This window comes from Suncus etruscus, chromosome 17 (assembly GCF_024139225.1).
Source record: "Suncus etruscus isolate mSunEtr1 chromosome 17, mSunEtr1.pri.cur, whole genome shotgun sequence".
In the NCBI taxonomy this organism is placed as follows: Eukaryota; Metazoa; Chordata; class Mammalia; order Eulipotyphla; family Soricidae; genus Suncus; species Suncus etruscus.
Window position 1 is genome coordinate 39017699 of NC_064864.1, and position 21446 is coordinate 39039144.

General features: G+C 36.8%; 1 protein-coding gene and 1 pseudogene across 1 annotated transcript in view; both read left to right on the plus strand.

The window, feature by feature from the left end:
• The first annotated feature begins 875 nt into the window (after positions 1–875).
• LOC126033410 (cytochrome P450 2C9-like) lies at positions 876–10854 on the plus strand (annotated as a pseudogene).
• An 11-nt stretch (positions 10855–10865) lies between these two features.
• LOC126033411 (cytochrome P450 2C19-like) overlaps positions 10866–21446 on the plus strand; it is a 93859-nt gene continuing 83278 nt past the window's right edge. Inside the window, exons 1-2 of the mRNA XM_049790401.1 lie at positions 10866–11035; positions 11388–11550. Coding sequence (XP_049646358.1) covers positions 10868–11035; positions 11388–11550 — 331 coding nt within the window. The 5' untranslated portion in view covers positions 10866–10867. The remainder of the gene's footprint in view (positions 11036–11387; positions 11551–21446) is intronic.

Below are 21446 nucleotides of genomic sequence, written 5' to 3' on the forward strand. Positions count from 1 at the left end.
CTTAAAATAGTTAATTGAACTCATATTTCATAACTAAGCTACTCTGAAAACAGGGGAAATACACAAATAAATGTCTAATGTCAAATTTAACAGGATATCATCACTTGATTTTATTGAAATTCAGAGTATAAAAAGGTAGTATCATGACCAAATCTATGTCAAATATTTGAGAAGGTTAATGAACTAAAGTTACTTAAGTACCCACTTTGACAAAAGCTCAAATTCCAAGATACATGTAACACTCATAAAATCAATAACTCCAGCGAAAGAATGGGAAAGGATCTAAACAAACACTTCCTCAAAGAAGATATTCAGATGTCAAATAGGTATATGAAAAAAGTGCTCATTAACATTTATTCTCAGAGAAATGAAAATCAGAATGCTAATAAATGATCACTCCATAACAGTGACATATGTTTCTAGTAAACATTTATAAACAGTAACCTCTGTGGGTAGGAATGTTGTAATAAGAGGATCCCTGACAGGTAAGAGGATGGTGATGTTGTGCTTGGTCACCAATGACAAATAATATGGAAACCTGCCAAAAATTTTTAAGAGACACATATGATAAATATTTTACTTATCATTTCCAATCCTTGATATGTATCCAAAGAACACAAAAATGATTTTTAAAATGTGCAGTACGATGTCATCATAGTGCTGTGTGGGAGTACCAAAATATGAAAGGAACTCAAATGGCTGATGACATTGCATGTATAAAGAAATTGTATTATATATATATATAATTGTATACTACTCAGTTATAATAAAAATTCAAGATAATATATTGCTTTTTTGATAGAACTTGGATAGGTGTTAGGTAATCAGATAAGTCTGAAATAAAGGGACAAAAATGCAAACTGATATTACTCAATATGGTTTATAAGGAAGCAAAGAAAGTAAATGGCAATATGTAAGTAAATCAAACCATTGGACTATGACAACAAACTGATATTACTATAGATCGGGAGTTGGGGCATACCAGAGAAGGTGAGAGATGTAACATAAGTCCTAGAAGTGACATAAGTCCTATAGTGGAGGGCTTGTGCCACTGTAGGACAGTCTTTTACATTTTGTACTTCAAAAGCAGAGGTATTGGGCCTGGAGAGATAGCACAGTGGCCTTTGCCTTGCAAGCAGCCGATCCAGAACCTAAAGTGGTTGGTTCAAATCCCGGTGTCCCATATGGTCCCCTGTGCCTGCCAGGAGCTATTTCTGAGCAGACAGCCAGGAGTAATCCCTGAACACCGTCGGGTGTGGCCCAAAAACAAACAAACAAAAAAGCAGAGGTATTAACACTATTATAAAAAATGTTACCTCGATAATCATAAGACAATCTTTTTTATAGAGATAAAGCATCTTTATGTTTATAATTTGATTTTAACAAATTAGGTTTATGTTGCCCAACATAAAAGAGAACTTTTCTGGGGCCAGAGAGATAGCATGGAAGTAAAACGTTTGCCTTGCATGCAGAAGGTCAGTGGCTCAAATCCTGGCATCCCATATGGTCCCCAGAGCCTGCCAGGGGCAATTTCTGAGTATAGAGCCAGGAGTAACCCCATGAGCGCTGCCGGGTGTGGACCCCCCCGCAAAAAAAGAACCTTTCTCCTGTTTTATTTCTCTGTAAAATGAACTATATCTAAATTAAATAATTTTACTTAAAATTATAGCATATGCTGTCATAGAACATAAAGAATGAGAATTATTGCTCTCTGTTGGTATTAATCTTCTCCCATAATTCCACAGATAGCAGGCTCAGTCTAGATAAATTCCACAGATAGCAGGCTCAATCTAGATAAAATGAGTTAGGATTCTGATGGTTGTTGTGTATGTAAATATTTTAGGGGATTATTATGTTACTGACCCTAACCTGATTGGTGATTGTGCCCTACCCTACGGTGTGACCTGGCATTCTGCCCCCACCCTAGGGTAGTACCTGATTCTGCTTCCACCATTGGGTGGTATCTGATCCCACCATTGGGTGGTACCTAATTCTGGGGGATAAAAACAAGGGTCTGTGGAAGGCGAGAGGCTTTTTTGCTGGAACTGAGGCTGAGGCTTTGGACTTCAGTCTTGTCCACCGAATAAAGCTAATATTTCCACAAGCCTGACTCTCTTCGAGCTGTTTACCCGCCGTTTCACCTCAGAACCGTCGGCTGGACAGGGTGGCAGACGTGTGCTCCGAGCTGGAAGGGAAAGACCTCATCCTCCATCCCTCCATCAGTCAACCTCTTCAGGGGCTGACTTGCAACAGATGGTAATGAAAGACACATTCTTAGAGAAGGAAATAGTGCAGTGTACATGTGTGTGCATGCGTATTTGTACATTTTCATATAGTAGAACAAAGAAATTAAAGGCCTACATTTGTTAATTTAATTGCCTTATTTTTGCTTTGATTTTGAAATAAGCATTTATTACTTACTATGCCCTCTCACACCACAGAGACCAGTACACATCCCAAACAACAAGAACAACCAGTGTTAGTGCAGATGTGGGGAATAAAGGACTCTCATTCACTGCTGGTAGGAATGTTGATTGGTCCAGAAATTAAATCAGATCTTTAGATAGTTATTGGGCTAAAGACAGAATGAACTTTAGTTAAAGGCTAAAGATCACTTTATTTTTAATCTTTATTAGACGATCAAAGTCCACTCAAAATTTTTTGTAAATGACTGCCTACTCAAACAGGCACAAATTGATTTTCCAGGAATATTTATTTAAAAACCTTTAGATTTCAAATTCACAGTTCTACGAATAAGAAGAAAAAGCCTCAATGGATCCAGTTCTGCTGCTGCTGCCTTCTCCTTTCCCTCTGGAAATAGAATACCAGAAAAGGAAAGCTTCCCCCGGCCTCACTTCTCTCCCAATTATTGGAAATATCTTACAGTTAGATGTCAAGGATATAAGCAAATCCCTGAACAATGTATGTTTTACTCTCCTCCAGTGACTTAAAATGTAAGTTGTTTAGACAAAATTTGAAAGGTAAAATATACTGTTTGTGGTACGCACTTAAAGTAAACTCACTATAAAAAATGATTACTTCAACTATTTCTCTTTATTTTAAAACTTTTTATTGCATTTATTATCTTTATAATAAATAGTGAATTAAAGCAAGGAGTTTTTATGCAGAGACTCAATTAACATTTTATATGCACGAGCTATCCTAATATTACAGTGCTATTTAAGCAGCAGTGGATTAAAAATATAAAAACAACATAATAATATCAGTTGAAAAAAGCACAATGTATTACCCAATAGTGATTTACCACTTCCCTTCTTTTCCAGCTCTCAAAAATCTATGGCCCTGTGTTTATTTTGTATTTTGGTATGAAGCCCATTGTGGTTCTGTATGGATATGAAGCAATGAAGGAAGCACTGATAGATCTGGGAGAAGAATTTTCTGGAAGAGGTGATAGTCTTGGATTTGAAAAATTTAATGAAGAAAAATGTAGGAGTGTGTACAGAGTAGTGGTGGGAAATTAGGGTGGGAAAAAATGAATGAGAGGAATTTGTATTCACTTGCAAAATTCAGTCTGTCTCACTTCCTCTTAACCTATAGTATTCCATTCTCTTTTTCTGTTTTCTCTCGTAGTTGGAACACTGTTCAGCTCTGGAAAGGAATGGAAGAAACTCAGGAGCTTCTCTCTTATGACCCAAGGGCAGGGGTGGCGAACAAGTTTAACACAAAGAGCCAAAAGTTTAAACTGTGAGAGTCAGAGAGCCACACCACACAGTGACCTGCCAAAACAGACAAACATTCACACAAAAGCATATAATTTTAACAATAATCTATTAAACACATAATGCATTCTGCCATTTTGAGTGAGGGTAAAAATTTTGCAGTGATGGTGAGGGTGTGCTGCGTCCTCCACACTAAGAACTAATGGCAAGATGTGACCCAACATGTGACACACGGGTCCCCCCCCCACTCGCTGGCCTGTGCAGTTGTTTCGGAGGGATGGGAGACGGGAGGACACAGCCTGGAGGCGGGACTCCGCCTTCGGAGATCTCTCCTCAGAAGCAGCAGAACAAAATCCAAACTTGGCCAAGAGCCACAGTATACAAAATAATGAGAAGAGGCTAAGAGCCGCATTCATTTTGGCCGGGAATTGCATGCGGCTCGAGAGCTGCATGTTCGCCACCCCTGATCTAGTGGGTTAGATTCTTGGACTTGCAAATGCAGGAACTGGTTTAGGAGTTAACCAGACAATATAACGGCTTTATTAAGGTCTACTTAGTCAATATCCAATAGTATTAAGAAGGGGGTGCCAATTCTGTGGTGCTGGTAATCTAACTCTGGATCTTGAACATGAAAAGCATGTGTCTACCCATTTGAATGATGTTCTCAACCCTATAAACTATCCATTACACTTATTTATTTGTATTTTTCCATTATAGTTTAGGTAGTAGGATTACTCTACTGTTTAAGTTTATTGTATTGATATGCAAAGTTGCTACACAAAACCATTACTGAAGTGCCCATAACCATCCACCCCTGTCTTCTATTTCACCTCTAGTCTAAATTTCTGGCACCCCCATTTGCCTATTATTTGTTAATTGAGAGCTATGTGCTTCATATCCTACACCTGTGATCTATATTACTTCCTGTCAACTTCATCATTTCTCCTACTCCTCCCCACAAACCTGGAATGGTCAGGTATGTAATCCAGTGTAATCAAGTGTAATCAGTGTAATCAGGAAACTGTCTTTGTATATCAGTAATAATAGTGTAAAAGTTTACCATACAGATGAATATGTGCTGACAGCAAAATTATTATGTTTTGTTTATTTTTTTTGTTTTTTGGGTCACACCCAGTGGCACTCAGGGGTTACTCCTGACTTTGTGCTCAGAAATCACTCCTGGCAGGCTCAAGGGAACATATGGGATGCTGAGAATGGCATGCTGGTCCCTACACGATCGGCGGTGTGCAAGACACTTGCCCTAGAGCTATGCTATCGCTTCAGCCCCTGGGTTATTTTTTAAAGAATTATCTCTTTAAATTTTTGATATATTTTTATTAAAGTAGTATTATATTACATTATAGAAGTTTAAAGAGTAAACATATATAATTTTCTGTACATGCTCTTTTATATTCATCAACAAAAGAATAGTTTATTTTCTAAATACAACTGATTCCTCTACCCTATGTATCTGTTACCCTACCATTTAACTGAACAAATGCAGTTGTCAGTGCAGTTATTTCTCTAACTGTGGTCACCACTCTTTGTGGCAAGCTTCATATCATGGGCTGGTCCTTCTGGCTTTCCTCTCTATTGTCTCTGGGTATTATTACCATACTATCTTTTATTTTCTTATATCCCACAGAACATAGCTTGTACTTAATAAAACTAAGACTTCAGTTGAGGGATGATTTTGACTGAAATGCACAATGGTGTCCTGAGATTTTTTTAATCAAGTAGTTTAGTGAAAAAGACACCACAGGTGTGTATTGAATAAAATATTGAATAAAATTTAAAAAAATCAAATTATCAAATATGTTACTCTGAATATATTTTTTCTCAAAATAACTTCTTTATACTTAATGGTTTCCCCTTAAAAATATTTTTGTTTAGTTTTGTTTTTGTGTTACATCTGGCTGTGCTCAGGGGTTACTTCGGCTCTGCATTCAAGAATCGCTCTTGGCAGGCCTTGGGGACCATATGGAATGTTGGGATTCGAACCACTGTCCGTCCTGAATTGGCTGTGTGCAAGGCAAACACACTACAACTGTGCTATCTCTCCAGTCCCTCTCCTTAAATATTGAACTCAAGAATACCAGTGTCTGAGAGCTTCATGACTAATCTTGAAAAAGACACCCAGTTAGTGAAACTTCCAGGTAAACTGATTTTTGGGCTTTCTCTGCAGATTTCAACACAGCACTCTCACCACTGGATAGATAAATGAGGCAGAATATCAGTAACTACACAAGAGCCTGTATGAGAAACAAGAAGTTCTGGGACTAATGGACCTTCTATCCTCAAAAAAGATGAAAACACCTGGTGTGGCCCCAAAACAAAACAAAACAAAAATGATAAAAACATGTTCTCTCCAGTGCACATGAAACATGCTCCAGGATAGATCACACTTTAAGACATAAGTCTAACTTACATAAATTCACAAACATAAGAATCCTGTCAAGCATCTTATCAGGCCACAATCCTATAGAGATAAAAACTTGACAATAAAAAGATGTGGAGAAACTTTAACACCCCGAGACTGAACAATGTGCTGCTTAATAATAGTAGAACCAATGAAAAAATCAAGCAAAAATTAAAATCTATGGGATATATAAAAGTAATAATTAGGTGTAAACTCATAGTCATACAGGCATACAAAAGGAAAGAAGATAAAAATCAATAACCTAAATGTAAAACCTTAAACACCCAGGAAACCAAGAACAAAGGACCCCAAACACTTGTAGAAGGAAAAAAATAATAAAAAGTAGATGAAATTAGCAAGAAACAAAAAACATCTAATCCCATCCAAAACTGGGAAGAAGAAATAAATAGATAAGTTCTCAAAGAAAAAAAAATATATGTCCAAAAAGCACATGAAAAAAAATGCTCTACATCATTATTCATCAGGGAGATGCAAATCAAACGAAAAATGAGATATCATCTCACAACAGAGAGACTGGCACACATCACAAAGAAAAAGGGTAAATATTGTTTTTCTAGATTCAGGGTGAAAGGGACTCTAATTCGCTGCTGGTGGGAATGGCCAGTTGTCCAGCCTTTTTGGAAAACAATAATAATATTCCTCAAAAACTAGAAATTGAGCTTCCTTATGATCCAATATCACTCCTATGAATTTCACTAGGAGACAAAACACTGCAGAAAAGTTCCTTGCATAGCTATTTTTATTACATCACATTCACAATAGCCCAGAATCTGAAAACAACCAAAATTCCAAGAACAGATGAGTGGCTAAAGAAACTGTGGTATTTCTGGACAACAGAATACTATGTGGAAAAATGAAGTTATGAAATTGCTTAAACATGGATGAAGATGGAGAGTATAATGCTGACTGAAATGAGTCAGAGGAAGAGGGATAGATGTAGAAAAATCACATTCATCAATGGGATATACAAAAAAATGGAAAGGAGATGGAGTCTGAAAAAAAAAAGAATAACAATAATATCCAGAGACAATTGACACAAGGCTGGAATGACCTGTTTATGGTAAGAAACATATAGCTGGGAAATGCATTTAGGGCAGAAAAGGGACTACTATGACAATGATAGTTGGAACTGATCACTGGACAAGAACCAAGTGCTGAAAATTGATAAAGTTATAGGTATGATACTCCTTCAGTAACAATATTGCAAATCATAGTATCTAAAAGAGATAAAAGAAAGGGAGAGAGAGAAAGAAAATAAAATGTAACAGACAGAGACAAGGGAGAATGCAAGAAGAAGGGTGGGAAGGAAACTAGGAACATTGGGGTGGGAAATGTGCACTGGTGAAGGCTGTTGTAAACTGTATGCCTGATACCCAATCATGAACAACTTTGTAACTGTGTAAAAATCTCACCTGTATTATTAACAAAGTTAACCATGGTGTTTAAAGGCAGGGAAAAAAGCAATGATATAGAAACCAAGAAAGCAAAAGAATCTGTGAAATCATGAGCTGGTTTTTCCAAAAAGTAAACAATATAGATAAGCCATTAGCAAGACTCACAAGGAGTAAAAGAGAAAGTGTTCAGATAAGTCAGATCATAAATGAAAGGTGAGAAGTTACAACAGATGCTCTCTTCCCCTGAAATCCAAGATATCGTAAGATTTTACTACAAATAACTGCACTCCTTTAAGATAAAGAGCCTAGAAAGGCAGACTTCTGGAAACATATAATCTCCCAGAACTAAATAAAGGGAAAGTAGATAGCTTAAATAGACCAATTACAAGAAAGGAAATTGAAACAATAATTAAACATTTCCTCAAGAATAAAATTTTATAGTTTATGGGTGAGTTTTACCAAATAGTAAGAGAAAAATTACTACCATTGATCTTTTACCTCTCCCAAAATATTGAAGAGAGTAAAACCTTCCCTACTACCTTCTATGAAGCTAACGTCAAGTGGATTTTCAAAGCTGAAAGAGATACTACTACTAAGAACAAAACTTCAGAACAATCTCACTGATGAACATTGATGCAAAAATCTTCAACAAAATCTAAGCTAACCGAATACAACAGCACATCAACATTTATGTATCATAATCAAGTGGCTTTCATCTTAGGGATGCAAGGATGGTTCAATATACACAAATCAGTTAACATCAAACACATCAGTAAAAGGAAAAATAAAAATCTTATCATCAGGGGTCAGAGAGATAGCATGAAGGTAAGGCATTTGCCTTTCAAGAAGAAGGATGGTGGTTTGAATCCTGGCATCCCAAATGGTCCCCCGAGCCTGGCAGGAGCGATTTCTGAGCATAGAGCCAGGAGTAACCCCTGACCCTTGCCGGGTGTGATGCAAAAAAACAAACAAAAAAAAATCTTATAACCATAATCAATTGATCTAGAGAAAGAATTTGACAGCTATTTATGATTGAAATTCTTAGAAAAATAGTTGTGGGAGAAACCTCCTTCAAGATAATAACAACTATCAATAAAAATGCCCATAGATGTGCTATCTCTCTGGCCCCAACCAATTTTATTCTTAATGGTGAAAAACTGCAGTTAGAGAAATAACTACACCAACAACTATCATGACAATAGTTGTGAGTGATAGAAATAGAATGACTGCTTCAATTACAGGCACGGGAAGGAAAAGAGGGAGAGATGGGGCATTGATGGTGGGAAAGTGGCACTGGTAAAGGGGTTGTATTTTTTTTATGACTGAAATCCAACTACAAACATGTTTGTAACCATTGTGCTTAAATAATATTAATAAATAAGAAAATGGTGAAAAACTGAAAGCTTTCTCACTGAGGACAGGACAATGTTCTTATTCAACATCATATTAGAATTCTTAGAAAAATTAATTAGGCAGAAAAAGGAAATCAAAGAAATCCAAATTTAATAGAGGAAGTAAAATTATCTCTATTGGTAGGTAACATGAGGATATACACTGAAGATCCTAATATATCCATAAAAGAGCTCCTAGAAACAACAAATCAAAACAGTAAAGAGACCAACTACAAAGTCAATAGACAAATTAGTTTGCCTTCTTTAAATAAATACTGTATTATAGGAAAAAAGTGATCAGAATCTATTTCATTTAAATAGCGTCAAAAACCATCATGTACCTAGGAATCAACTTAACAAAAGAGGTGAGAAACCTATATCATAAAAAATTCAAAATACTTGATAAAAATTTTAGAAAGTCTAAAAGAAATAAAAGATATTTCATAGCATAGATTGAAAGGATAAATAATATTAAAATGGCCACTCTACCTAAATTACTATACAGATATAATGCAATTCCTTTACAAATTTTGGCAAATTTATTCAAATACTTAGAACAATCAATAATAAGGTGTGGAATCATAAAATACTCTGAATAGCCAAAACCATACCAAAAATAAGAAACTGGGAGGCATAACATTACCTAACTGGAAGATGTATAACAAAGCCATAGTACTCAAAAATTCATGGTACTGAAATATAGACTCTCTAATAATAAGTCAGAATAGACTATCCAATGAGAAACCTCAAGTGTACAGACAACTAAGTTTTGACAAAGGAACCAAGAACATGAAATGAAATAAAGCCTCTTCAACAAATGGTATTGACCACTTGTAAGAAATGAAAGCTGGATACATATTTCATATTTTACACAAAAGTAAAAGTAAAAGGCCTTGAGATCACAACTGAATCTACCCAGCAATTTCACATTTGGGTAACTATCCCGAGGACAGAAATCATATATTCCAAAAGACACGTACATACCATTATTTATCACAGCACTCTGTTCTATAGTTAAGAGTTGGCATCAGCTTAGATGTCAAAAATCAGATGAATGTCATGAAGATTTGGTAAAGATGTACAATAGCTTGAAGGAATGATGCATATGGGACACTGGGGATTGAATCCAGGTCCATAGTGAGGTAGCCTCCTGCAAGGCAAATGCCCTACAGCTGTGCTATCATCACTCCAGCACCTAATTAAGAAAATTTTGGGTGGGGACGGTCACACTTGGTAGCGCTCAGGGGTTGCTCCTGGCTCTTTGTTCACAAGTTGCTCTTGGCAGGCTCAGGGGACTATATGAGATGCCGGGATTTGAACCAGCATCCATCCTGGATTGCCTGCATGCAAGGCAAACACCCTACCATTGTGCTATCTCTCTGGCCCCTAATTAAAATATTTTTTAAAGAAATTTCAGATTGTATCCTTGTGAGGAATACATTGGCAGTTGAACTCAGTTACATAAGAAGGATGGAAAAACTTGCAAAACTAAACAAGAAAGATTTTAAATAAAAAATAGAGCTCTAGGCAGACTGGAGTGATAGCACAGCAGTAGGACATTTCTCTTGCACACTGCCAACCTAATCATTCTTGACCATATATGGTCCTGTTAGTAGTAGTTTCTGGACAGAGCTGGGAGTAACCTATGAGTGTCTCGGGGTGTGGACAAAACATAAGCAATAATAATAAAAAAATGTTTTAGGCTTTAAATTTTTTCAAGAAAAGTGGTCCTAAAGTGTATTAAATTAAATAAGAATTTTAGATAGTTATTGGGCTAAAGGCAGAATGAGCTTTAGCTAAAGGCTATCATTTTATTTTTAATCTTTATCAGATGATCAAAGTCCACTCAAAAAGTGTTAATCACTGCCTACTCAGAAAAGCACACATTGATTTTCCAGGAATCTTTATTTAAAAATCTTTAAATTTCAGATTCATGGTTCTACGAGTAAGAAGTAAGCCTCAATGGATCCAGTTCTGTTGCTGGTGTTCTGTCTCTCCTGCTGCCTTCTCCTTTTTCTCTGGAAACAGAATACCAGGAAAGGAAAGCTTCCCCCTGGCCCTACTTCTCTCCCAATTATTGGAAATATCTTACAGTTAGATGTCAAGGATATTCGCAAATCCCTGAGCAATGTAAGTATGTTTTACATTTCTCCAGTGACTGGAAATGTAAGTTAATTAGACAAAATTTGAAAGGTAAAGTATACTACTTGTGGTACGCTCTTAAAGATACTATTAAAATAATTACTTCAACTATTTCCTGTTATTTTAAAACTTTATATTGCTATTTATTGTATTTATAATAAATACTGAAATAAAGCATGAGGTTATAGAGAGTCAATTAGTATGTTATATGCATGTACTTTCCTACAATTTAAGTGATATTTAAGTTGAGTAGATTAAAAATATGAAAAAAACATAATATCAGTTGAAAAAAGTACAATGTATAATCTAAGAGTAACTTACCATTTGTCATCTTTTTCAGATCTCAGAAGTCTATGGCCCTGTGTTTACTGTGTATTTTGGCATGAAGCACTGTGTGGTTCTGTATGGATATGAAGCAGTGAAGGAAGTACTAATAGATCTGGGAGAAGAGTTTTCTGGAAGAGGTGCTATCCCAGTAATTGAAAAACTTAATGAAGGACATGGTAGGTGTGGGTGTATACTTGAGTAATATTGATAATGGGGTAGGAAAAGATGAAAGACAGGAATTTGTGTTCTCCTGAAAAATTCGGTCCATTTACCTCTTTTCCTCTTCAGCTACATCCTTCTATTTTTCTTTCCTCTCATAGTTGGAATAGTGTTCAGCGTTGGAAAGGAATGGACGGAACTCAGGCGCTTCTCTCTCATGGCCCTCTGAGATTTGGGGATGGGGCAGAAGAGCATTGAGGACAAAGTCCTAGAGGAAGCCCACTGCCTTGTGGAGGAGTTGAGAAAAACCAATGGTAGGTTGATTCAGTGAGCTGTAACCTTGACTTTAAGGGTGTTATCTATGCTACATTTGCCCTTGGAAACTTTTCAGGCACAACTAAATGCCGTTTTAGGGGTAGCAGTTGTCTGTCCTTATGTGGCAGAAGGGAATCTGCTTGTGGGTCACACCTGAAAGTGCTTGAGCGTCCTCTGGAGTCTGTTTTCAGGGATCACTCCTGGTGTGTCTCCAGTCTACTGCTTGCAAAAGCAAGCACATTCCCTGCTGTACTACATTGCTCTGGCCTCAAGGGGAGAATCTGAAGCAGAGTCAATAGAGACTTGTGCTCTGGTGCACCTATGTTTTACTGTATAAAGACCTATTGTTCTGCATATAAAAATGTGGGTATGAAAATATGAAATGGCATTCATATAATTCTTTACTGAACTAATTTTGGACCATAAATCACAGAGAATACTTTTGAGTTACTTAATGAAAGATTATTAGTTAATAAATTTACTCCTATTTTAAAACATTTTACAAGGGAATACTTTATAAAGTACACAAGGTAGAACTGATCTCAAGAAACAAGAGAAAAATGTTTTCCTTAATTGGACTATACGTATATAATCAGTCTCACTAACAAGTCTGAGAGTTAATTCAGAGCCCAAGCATACAATTTAGGCCAATAACAATGCCATCTTTGGTTTCAATCAAGTAGAAATATAATATATAATTCTCATCTTTAGTGGTTTCTATGCAAAGACAGCACTATTTAAAAAACCAGCGTTAATATTCTTTTTAAAAAAAATTATTGAGACCAAAGTAAATTACAAGTCTTTCATAGTTGTATTTCAGTTACATAATGACAGTGAATTAGTGCCATTCTCACCACCACTGTTGACCTCCCTCCACTATAGCTCCCCATATTTATCCAATACCTCAACCCCTAGCCTCCAGGACTCCCAGTGTAACAGGGAGTGTTTAACTTGGTATAGTTTAGGTCTCTATTGCTCTTGGCTGTGGCTTGGGCATTTAGATCTGGCTTATCACACACTCTCTCTCTCTCTCTCTCTCTCTCTCTCTCTCTCTCTCTCTCTCTCTCTCTCTCTCTCAATGCTCTAGAAACTGCTTGTCCACTAGCCCCATCCATTTTTTTTAATTTTTGTTCTCAATTTGTAGAAAGAAAATGAGACAGAACAAAATGATTCAATTTCTATGGTTCTATGTAAAAGGTAGGAGCTCCTATCTAGAATATAAGTAAAATTAAAAGAAGAAAAGAAAAAAAAAGATAAAAGGGGGATACCATTGGCCTAAGAGATATAGGGTATCTCCACATATGAAGCATACTGTCAAAAACTCATTACAGGCAGGCTCCAGGCATATGGGTTGTCCAACTCCAATGTCTTTCTTTATGAAGAACTTTCTATACATAAGATTTCCCTATTTTAGTGTGCCTATGCAGGAATAAAAAAGCTGCCATATTATATTATTGGCGCACTTGAGATAAAAATAAAAAGCTGTACAATCTTTGTGGCATAGTTTTTACCTGAGTTCTTATCCCAAGCAAGACTTTTCTGGGTTTTGTTGTGTTTTGGGGTCACACCCAGCAGCACTCAGAGTTACTCTTGGCTCTGCACTCAGAAATCACTCCTGGCAGGCAAGGGGACCATATGGGATGCCAGAATTTGAACTAGTATCCAACCTGGATCAGCTGCTTGCAAGGCAAATGCTCTACTGCTGTGCTATCTCTTTGGCCAAGCAAGACTTTTCTACTAGAATTTCCTACTAAGCAGAATCAAAACAAGCCCATATATATATATATATATATATATATATATATATATATATATATAGAGAGATAGAGAGAGAGAGAGAGAGAGAGAGAGAGAGAGAGAGAGAGAGAGAGAGAGAGAGAGAAAACAAAAAGGATGAGGGATGGGGAGCTACTTCTACATATGAAAATAAATACTGAGTTATAATTATTAAGGAAGTAAACATACAAAGAAAATATAGATATCTCCATTAAGAATTTTGAGACAGTCTGAGGGAGCAATAATATTCAGGGCACAGTTTCTTCTCTCACTGTTGTCTTTTCGAGTCTGAAAAATGCTGTGCAGCAGTCAGGGATCAGGTAGTGTCCTCAAGCTGGGGTTCCCTCTGACGCTGAATCTGATAGCAAGCAACAATTCACATGAAGGGGGGTGAGGGAAAGAGGGCGACATAGAATAAATCAGAAGGAGCGGTGGCTGAAGCTTCTTGTCAGAGTGAGAGATGGTGGCTGAGAGGGTGTCCTTTTGCTTTGGAAGCCGGTGCCAGCTTACCAGGGCAGGAGCAAGGAGTTTTGTAAAAGGAGTTTTGTAAGGTGGGGGAAGGATAATATATAACAGGGGCTATATAAAATATAGGCAGGGATTATGTATAATCCAAATTAGACATAGAGGAGTCCACCACATTTACACTCACACCCACTTATAGACAGATGTTAGAGATCTATTTGTAGGTTGTAGTTGGAGGTCTGACCCTTATAGTATGGGTCAGAGTACTTAAAAACAAAAAGGATGGCACATTGAAGGGAGAAAGTTTTCTAATTTCTAGGCACTTCATCCATGGTGGGGTGAACTTTGCTAACTGAAGCTTTTGGGGTTAGATTGTACATGGAGCATTTTAGGATTGACGTAATTTTCGCATCAAGAGTACTAAGCATTATTGTAGTGATCACTCCATGTGGTATAATTCACCATGTCCTGTGCATCAAGGTTTCTTTCCTGAAAGCAAACTGACAGCATGGACATTATGATATAATAGTAATGTAGCTTGAATTGAGAAAGAAGAAAGAAAAGAAATAAAAAGAAAAAAGATAATAGTAATTTGCAAAAACATACTCAATGAAAGGGGTCTGTAACTAAAGTCTAGGGTGTGCAGTTGCTATTTCAGTGGTCTCTATGGACCTAAGCATTAGACCCTAGTAGCAGATGTAATCAAAAAGGAAATGGAGGGGCTAGAGAGGTGGTGCAAGAGGTAGGGTGTTTGCCTTGCATGCGCTAACCTAGGACGAACCACGGTTCAATCCTCCAGTGTCCCATATGGTCCCCCAACCCTGCCAGGAGTGAATTTTTTTAGCACATAACTTGAGCATCATTGGGTGTGGCCCAAAAACAAAAAAAAAGGAAATGGATAAATTAGAGTATTTTGTAAAGACATTGTCATAATGAGCACTGTATTTGGAGTCTAATATGATAGTGCACTGAATTGTGAAATTGGGGTGTTCAATATATATCTCCAAGAACCACTGTGGACAAAGAAATTGAAGTGATTTTATACATAAAAAATTAAAGCACTAAAACATACTGATAATGAGCACTGCAGTGGGAGTCTCTGGCTTTCAAATGTATTCTTCACCTGTTTCTGTGGATAAAAACATTAGAACATTATTATAGGCCTTTGAAATGAGAAGTTGATTGAACACTTGTTCAATCTAAACAGCTGATTCCATTGTTGCAGGTTTCTTTGTAGATAAAAAAGAGTAAAGGCTTTGTGTTTCTCCTCTTCCAGTTGTGTTTCTTCGTGGAGTAATTCTAAATACCATATATAAGTGATGTCATTCTATATTTATTCTATTTCTCTGGCTTACTTCATTTAACATAATATATTCTAGTTCCATCCATGTTGCTGCAAATGCATGATTGTATCATTTATTACTGCTATGTAGTATTCCATTGTGCATATGTACCACATTTCCATGATCCACTCATCTGTTGTTGGAGATCTAGGTTGATTCTGAGTCTTAGCTATTGTATTCAGTGCTGCAATGAATATTGGTGTGCATACATACTTTTGGATGAATGTCTTTCTATCCTGCAGGTATATATCTGCTATAGCCATTGTCCTATAGGCATGATGGCTGAATACCAGCAGGATAACTGTAGTGTAGTCCTAGTGTCCCCCATGAAAAAAGGGAGTGTGGTCCTGACAGACACTGCTGAGAAAGGCCATTTATGCCCTAGGTAGGAGAGCAAGGCAATTTATGCCCTAAGTAGGCCATTCACACCCTACTTACCCTAGACGGCTGGAAGACAATAATATTTTTCGCAAGCTGGTAGAATCAACAATAACATTTTTAGTCACTTATTTAGTAATGTGTAGGCTACCAAGATGTTTGGTCTTTTAATTACATCCACCCTCTTTTTTTTTTTTTTTTTTTTTTTGGTTTTTGGGCCACACTTGGCGATGCTCAGGTGTTACTCCTGGCGGTCTGCTCAGAGATAGCTCCTGGCAGGCACAATGGACCATATGGGACACCGGGATTCGAACCAACCACTTAGGTCCTGGATCGGCTGCTTGAAAGGCAAACGCCGCTGTGCTATCTCTCCGGACCCTACATCCACCCTCTTTTTACAATAGTTCCTTGGTATAACATTAATAGACAATGGGCTTGTATTTTTTTGATTAATACTTGATTAGAAAGAATTATATCCTAGATTTAATAAGTATTTTATATTTAATAAGTATTTTTGAGATCTGTTTATGGTAAATGAAACTGAGGACAAAAAATTTACAAAATACATATAATATTTAGATGGTTGTTTAATGATTGTGTGATGCATAATGTTTAATCCTATGGCTAAAAAACATGTCATGCTGGACCTACCCAACTTTATACTATTGATAATTTTTTGCTTAAATATGAAGCAACACTCCTAATAAATTGGATTTAGTTCCAGCTACTCTGGTCTCTGAGTACCCATCTTCACCAATACCTCACTCCCATCCTCCTATTGAATAACTCTAAAACCCCTCTCCCTGAGGCCTGACTTAGCTGGCCTGCAACAGACTCCCAAGATCGGGATTGCTGGTTCATAAGGTAGCTCAATTTTGAGTTTACTGATAACTCTTTATTCTGTTTTTCATAGAGGTTGGACAAGGCAGCATTCCCACCAATAGTGGATGAGAGTTCCTTTCTTACCACATCTGTGCCAATAGAGATTGTTTCCATTATCTTTAATATGTGCCATCCTCTTATGTAACATGGTACCTCATTGTTGTCTTGATTTTGATTTCCCTAATGATAAGTGGTGATGAATATGTTCTCATGTGTCTGTTGGTCATCTGTTGGTCTTCCTCAGATAAATGTCTGTTCATTTCTTCTCCTCATTTTTTTTTTTTTTTTGGTTTTTCGGGCCATACCTGTTTGATGCTCAGGGGTTACTCCTGGCTACACGCTCAGAAATTGCCCCTGGCTTGGGGGGAACCATATTGGACGCCGGGGGATCGAACCATGGTCCTTTCCTTGGCTAGTGCTTGCAAGGCAGACACCTTACCTCTAGCACCACCTCACCGGTCCCATTCTCCTCATTTTTTGATAAATATTTTTTTAGGTTTTGTAGAGCTAAGCTTTGTGAGTAATTTGTATATCCTAGATATCAAACCTCTTTTTTTGTTTTTTGTTTTTTTGTTTTGTTTTTTGTTTGTTTGTTTGTTTTTTGAGCCACACCCGGTGACACTAAGGGGCCACTCTTGGCTATTCGCCCAGAAATCACTCCTGGCTTGGGGTTCCATATGGGAAGCTGGGATTGAAGCACGATTCTTCCTAGGCTAGCACAGGCAAGGCAGATGCCTTACCACTTGCGCCACCACTCCAGTCCCAGATATCAAACCTTTATCTAATGTTGAGTACAAAAAAATTTTCACAATAAGTTTGCTATCTTTTAGTATGAGTCCATGTTTATTTTGCCATACAGAAACTTTTTAGTTTGATATAGTCCCATTTATTTAGCTTTGATGCTATAACTCTTGCCATTGGAATCCTATGACCAAGAAATTTTGAGGTTTAAGTCTTGGAGTGTTCTGCCTATGTTTTCCTCAATTAACTTTATAGATTTGGGACTGATCTCAAGGCCTTTAATTCATTTTGAGTTAACTTTTGTGTAAGATGTGAGGTATGAATCAATCTTTAATATATTACAGGTGATTATTCAGTTGTTCGAACACCATTTGTTGAAGAAACTGTCTTTGTTCCATTTCAAGTTCTTGGCTCCTTTGTTATTAGTTGACCATATATTTGAGGATATGGCACTGGATATTCTATTCTGATTCATTGGTCTGAGACTCTGTCTTTGTTCCAGTAGCATGCTGTTTTGATCACTATGACTTTGTAGTAATACTTCAGGTTAGGCAGAGATACCACCTAGTTTTTTTCAATATGGATTTGGCTAACCTAGGTCTTTTGTGGTTCCACAAGAACTTTATAATTGATTTTCCAAGTCCTTAAAAATAATGTCTGAATTTGAGTAGGAATTACAATAAATCTATATAATAGTTTAGGTAAGATGATGATTTTGATATTATTGATTCTTCCTACCCATGAGCATGGGATAGTCTTCCAATTCCTTAGTTCCTCTTCAATTTCTTTGTGAAGTGTTTTGAAATTTTCATGGTATAGGTTTTAACCTCTCTTGTTAGGTTGATTCTTAGGTTATTAATATTTTTGATATCATTTTAAATTGGATAGACTCTATTATCTCTTTATCCTCTGTCTCATTATTTGCATAAAGGAATGCAGCTGTCTTTTGTGTATTGACTTTGTAGCCAGCCACTGTGCTATGTTGGGTTAATGTTTTCAGGAGCTCTTCTGTGGACTCTTTGGGGTTTTTGATGTATATCACCATATTATCTGCAAATAGACATAGTTTGAATTCCTCTTTTCTTATTTGAATTCCTTTGATTCCCTTCTCTTGTCTGATTGTTATAGCTAGGATTTCTAATACTATATTGAATAAGAGTGGAGATAGTGAACAGCCTTGAATAGTGTCTGATCTTAGTGGAAATATGTGGGATTATGGAATTTTTCTTTTTCTACCTTAATCTTTATGCATTGGTTTTCATTGCATCTTTAAATGTAGCACCTTGGATTGGAAGGGAAACCCGATGGTCAGATCCTCTAGGTGTGACATTCTTCCCTCAGATAAAAGGCTTGATTGGATAGGAATAAACTCTTACCTTTCATTTTTTCAGAGCTCCAGGAAGTGTCTTGGATTGTTGGCCAACTAACATGGAGTAAATGGTATCATGGGGAACTCTTTCAAAACCTTTTCTCACTACAAGCTTTTGTGTGAATTATTTTACAGACCGCCCTAAGACTGCAGACCTCAACTCACCAATGTTCTGGGTTTGGAACTGAGGGATTTATTCAATAGAAATACTTTCAATTTTTCACCATTAAGGATATGGTTGGCTGTGGGCTTCTTATAGTTAGCTGTAACTATCTTGAGAAAGGTTCTTTCCAATCCTACTTTGCTGAGTGTTTTCATCATGAATGGGTGTTGGATTTTATCAAATGCCTTCTCTGTGTCAATTGATAAGATCATATGGTTTTTATCTTTCTTTTTGTTGATGTGGTGCATGATGTTGATTGATTTTCATATGTTGAACCATCCTTGTATCCCTAAGATGAAACCCACTTTGTCAAGGTGTATAATCTTTCTAATGTGTTGGTGGATTTGATTTGCTAAATTTTCGTTAAGGATTTTTGCATCCATGTTTATTGGTGAGATTAGTCTGAAGTTTCCTTTGTTGATGGTATCTTTGTCAGCTTTGGGAATGAGTGTGATATTAACTCAATAAAAAGAATAGGGAGTATTTATGTCTTTTCATGTTTTAGAAGAGTCTAAGAATCAATGGTAGTCATTCTCCTGTGAATGTTTGACAAAATTTAAAGGAGGAAGATTTGGAATGCATGCCAGGAATAGGGATGGAGGGAAAACAACACTGGTGGAGGGAATGCCCCTCATTCATTGTCACTATGTACCTTAAATATTACTTTGAAAGATTTGTAATTCACTTTGGCCATAATAAAAATTTTTAAAAATCACCTGGTTCTGGACTTACACTTTTGAAGAGTTTCTTTCTTTGGGGGGGGTCACACCCAGTGGCACTCAGGGGTTTCTCCTGGCTCTGCACTCAGAAATCACCCCTGGCAGGCTCAGGAGACCATATAAAATGCCTGGAAATGAATCAGGAACATTCTGGGTTGGTTGCATGGAAGACAAATGCCCCACAGCTGTGCTATTGCTCCAGCCTCTAATGGGCAGTTTCTGAATTACTATTTCAATGGTCTTACATGTGATTTGCCTGTGTAGACTTTCTACCTCCTCCTTTTTAAGTCTCAGGAGATGATATTTTTCCAGGAATCTTTATTTTGTCCATTTCTTCTGAGTTCTCCAACTTAACTGAGTACTGTTGTTCATAATAAGCCCTCATGATGTCTCAGATTTCTTGAGGCTCTGCTGTAATCTCTCCCCTTTCATTTGTAATCTGATTTACTCATATATTTTTCCTTTTTTAAATCTTGCCAGTGTTTTGCTCATCTTGCTTATTCTTTCAAAAAACCAGCTCCTGGACTCATCAATTTTCTGTATTGTTTTCTTTGTTTCTATGTTGTTTAATATTGCTCTGGCTTTTATTATTTCTTTTTTTCAACCTGTGTTGGAGTTTCTTTGCTGTTGGTTTTCCAGGTTTTTAAGGTGTCCCTTTAAGCTGTTTATTTTGTCATTTTCCCCTTTCCTAGACCTGTCTTGCTATGTGTTCCCCCCAATGACTACATTTACTGTGTTCCATAGATTTTGTCATTGTCATTTGTCTCAAGGAATCTTTTTATTTCCTCTTTGATTTCCTCTTTAATCCAGCTGTTATTCGGTAGCATGTTGTTTAGTCTCCAGGTGTAAGATTTTCTCCATATCTTCTTTTTACAGTCAATCTGGATCTCTGTAGTAGTGTGTGGTCTGATAGGGTGCTTATATAAAGTCTTATATTTGTGATTTTATGTGTTAGATTTGTGTCCTATGGTGTGGTTTATTCTAGAGAAGGTTCTATGGCACTTGAGAAGAATGACTATTTCATTTTCTGAGGATGGAGGGCCCTGTAAAAGTGCATTAGCCCTAGTTCTTCTAATTTTTTATTTAGGGCTCTATGTTGTTGCTAGTGTTCTGCCTAGTGAAACTGTCTAGGGGTAATAATGGTGTGTTGAAATCTCCCACTACTATTACATATGTTTCTCTAGATTTGTGAGCAAAAGCCTTACATATTTTACTTGCTCTACATTTGGTGCATAAATGTTGATCAGAGTTAGTACTTCTTGGTCTAATGTTCCCCTGACCAATAAGTAGTGTCCATCTATGTTCCTGAATACTTTCTTGAAGTTAAGTTCAATTCAGTCAGATATAAGTATGGCTGATTCAGCTTTTCCCCCAGTGGCTTGAATAATTGATTTTCATTCTTTTATTCTGTCTGTGCCTATTCTGATATTTTAGTTGTTTTTCCTGCAGGCAGCATATATCTGGTCTTTGTTTCCTGACTCAACCCTCTCTGTGCCTTTTAAAGAGGGAATTTAGTTCACTGACATTTAAGAAGATTATTAACAGAGTTGGTTGTTGTGCTGTTATATTGTGTAGAGTTGTTGTTATTACAATTGGATGTTATAGTTGTGTAATTGATCTCTAAATAGTTCATTTAGAATTGATTTGGTTAGCACAAATATTGTGAGTTCTTTTTGTCTGAGAATATTTTGTGTAAATATGAGTTTTCATATTTACTCCATGTAAATATGAGTTTGCATATTGGAAGTTTCTTTCATTCACT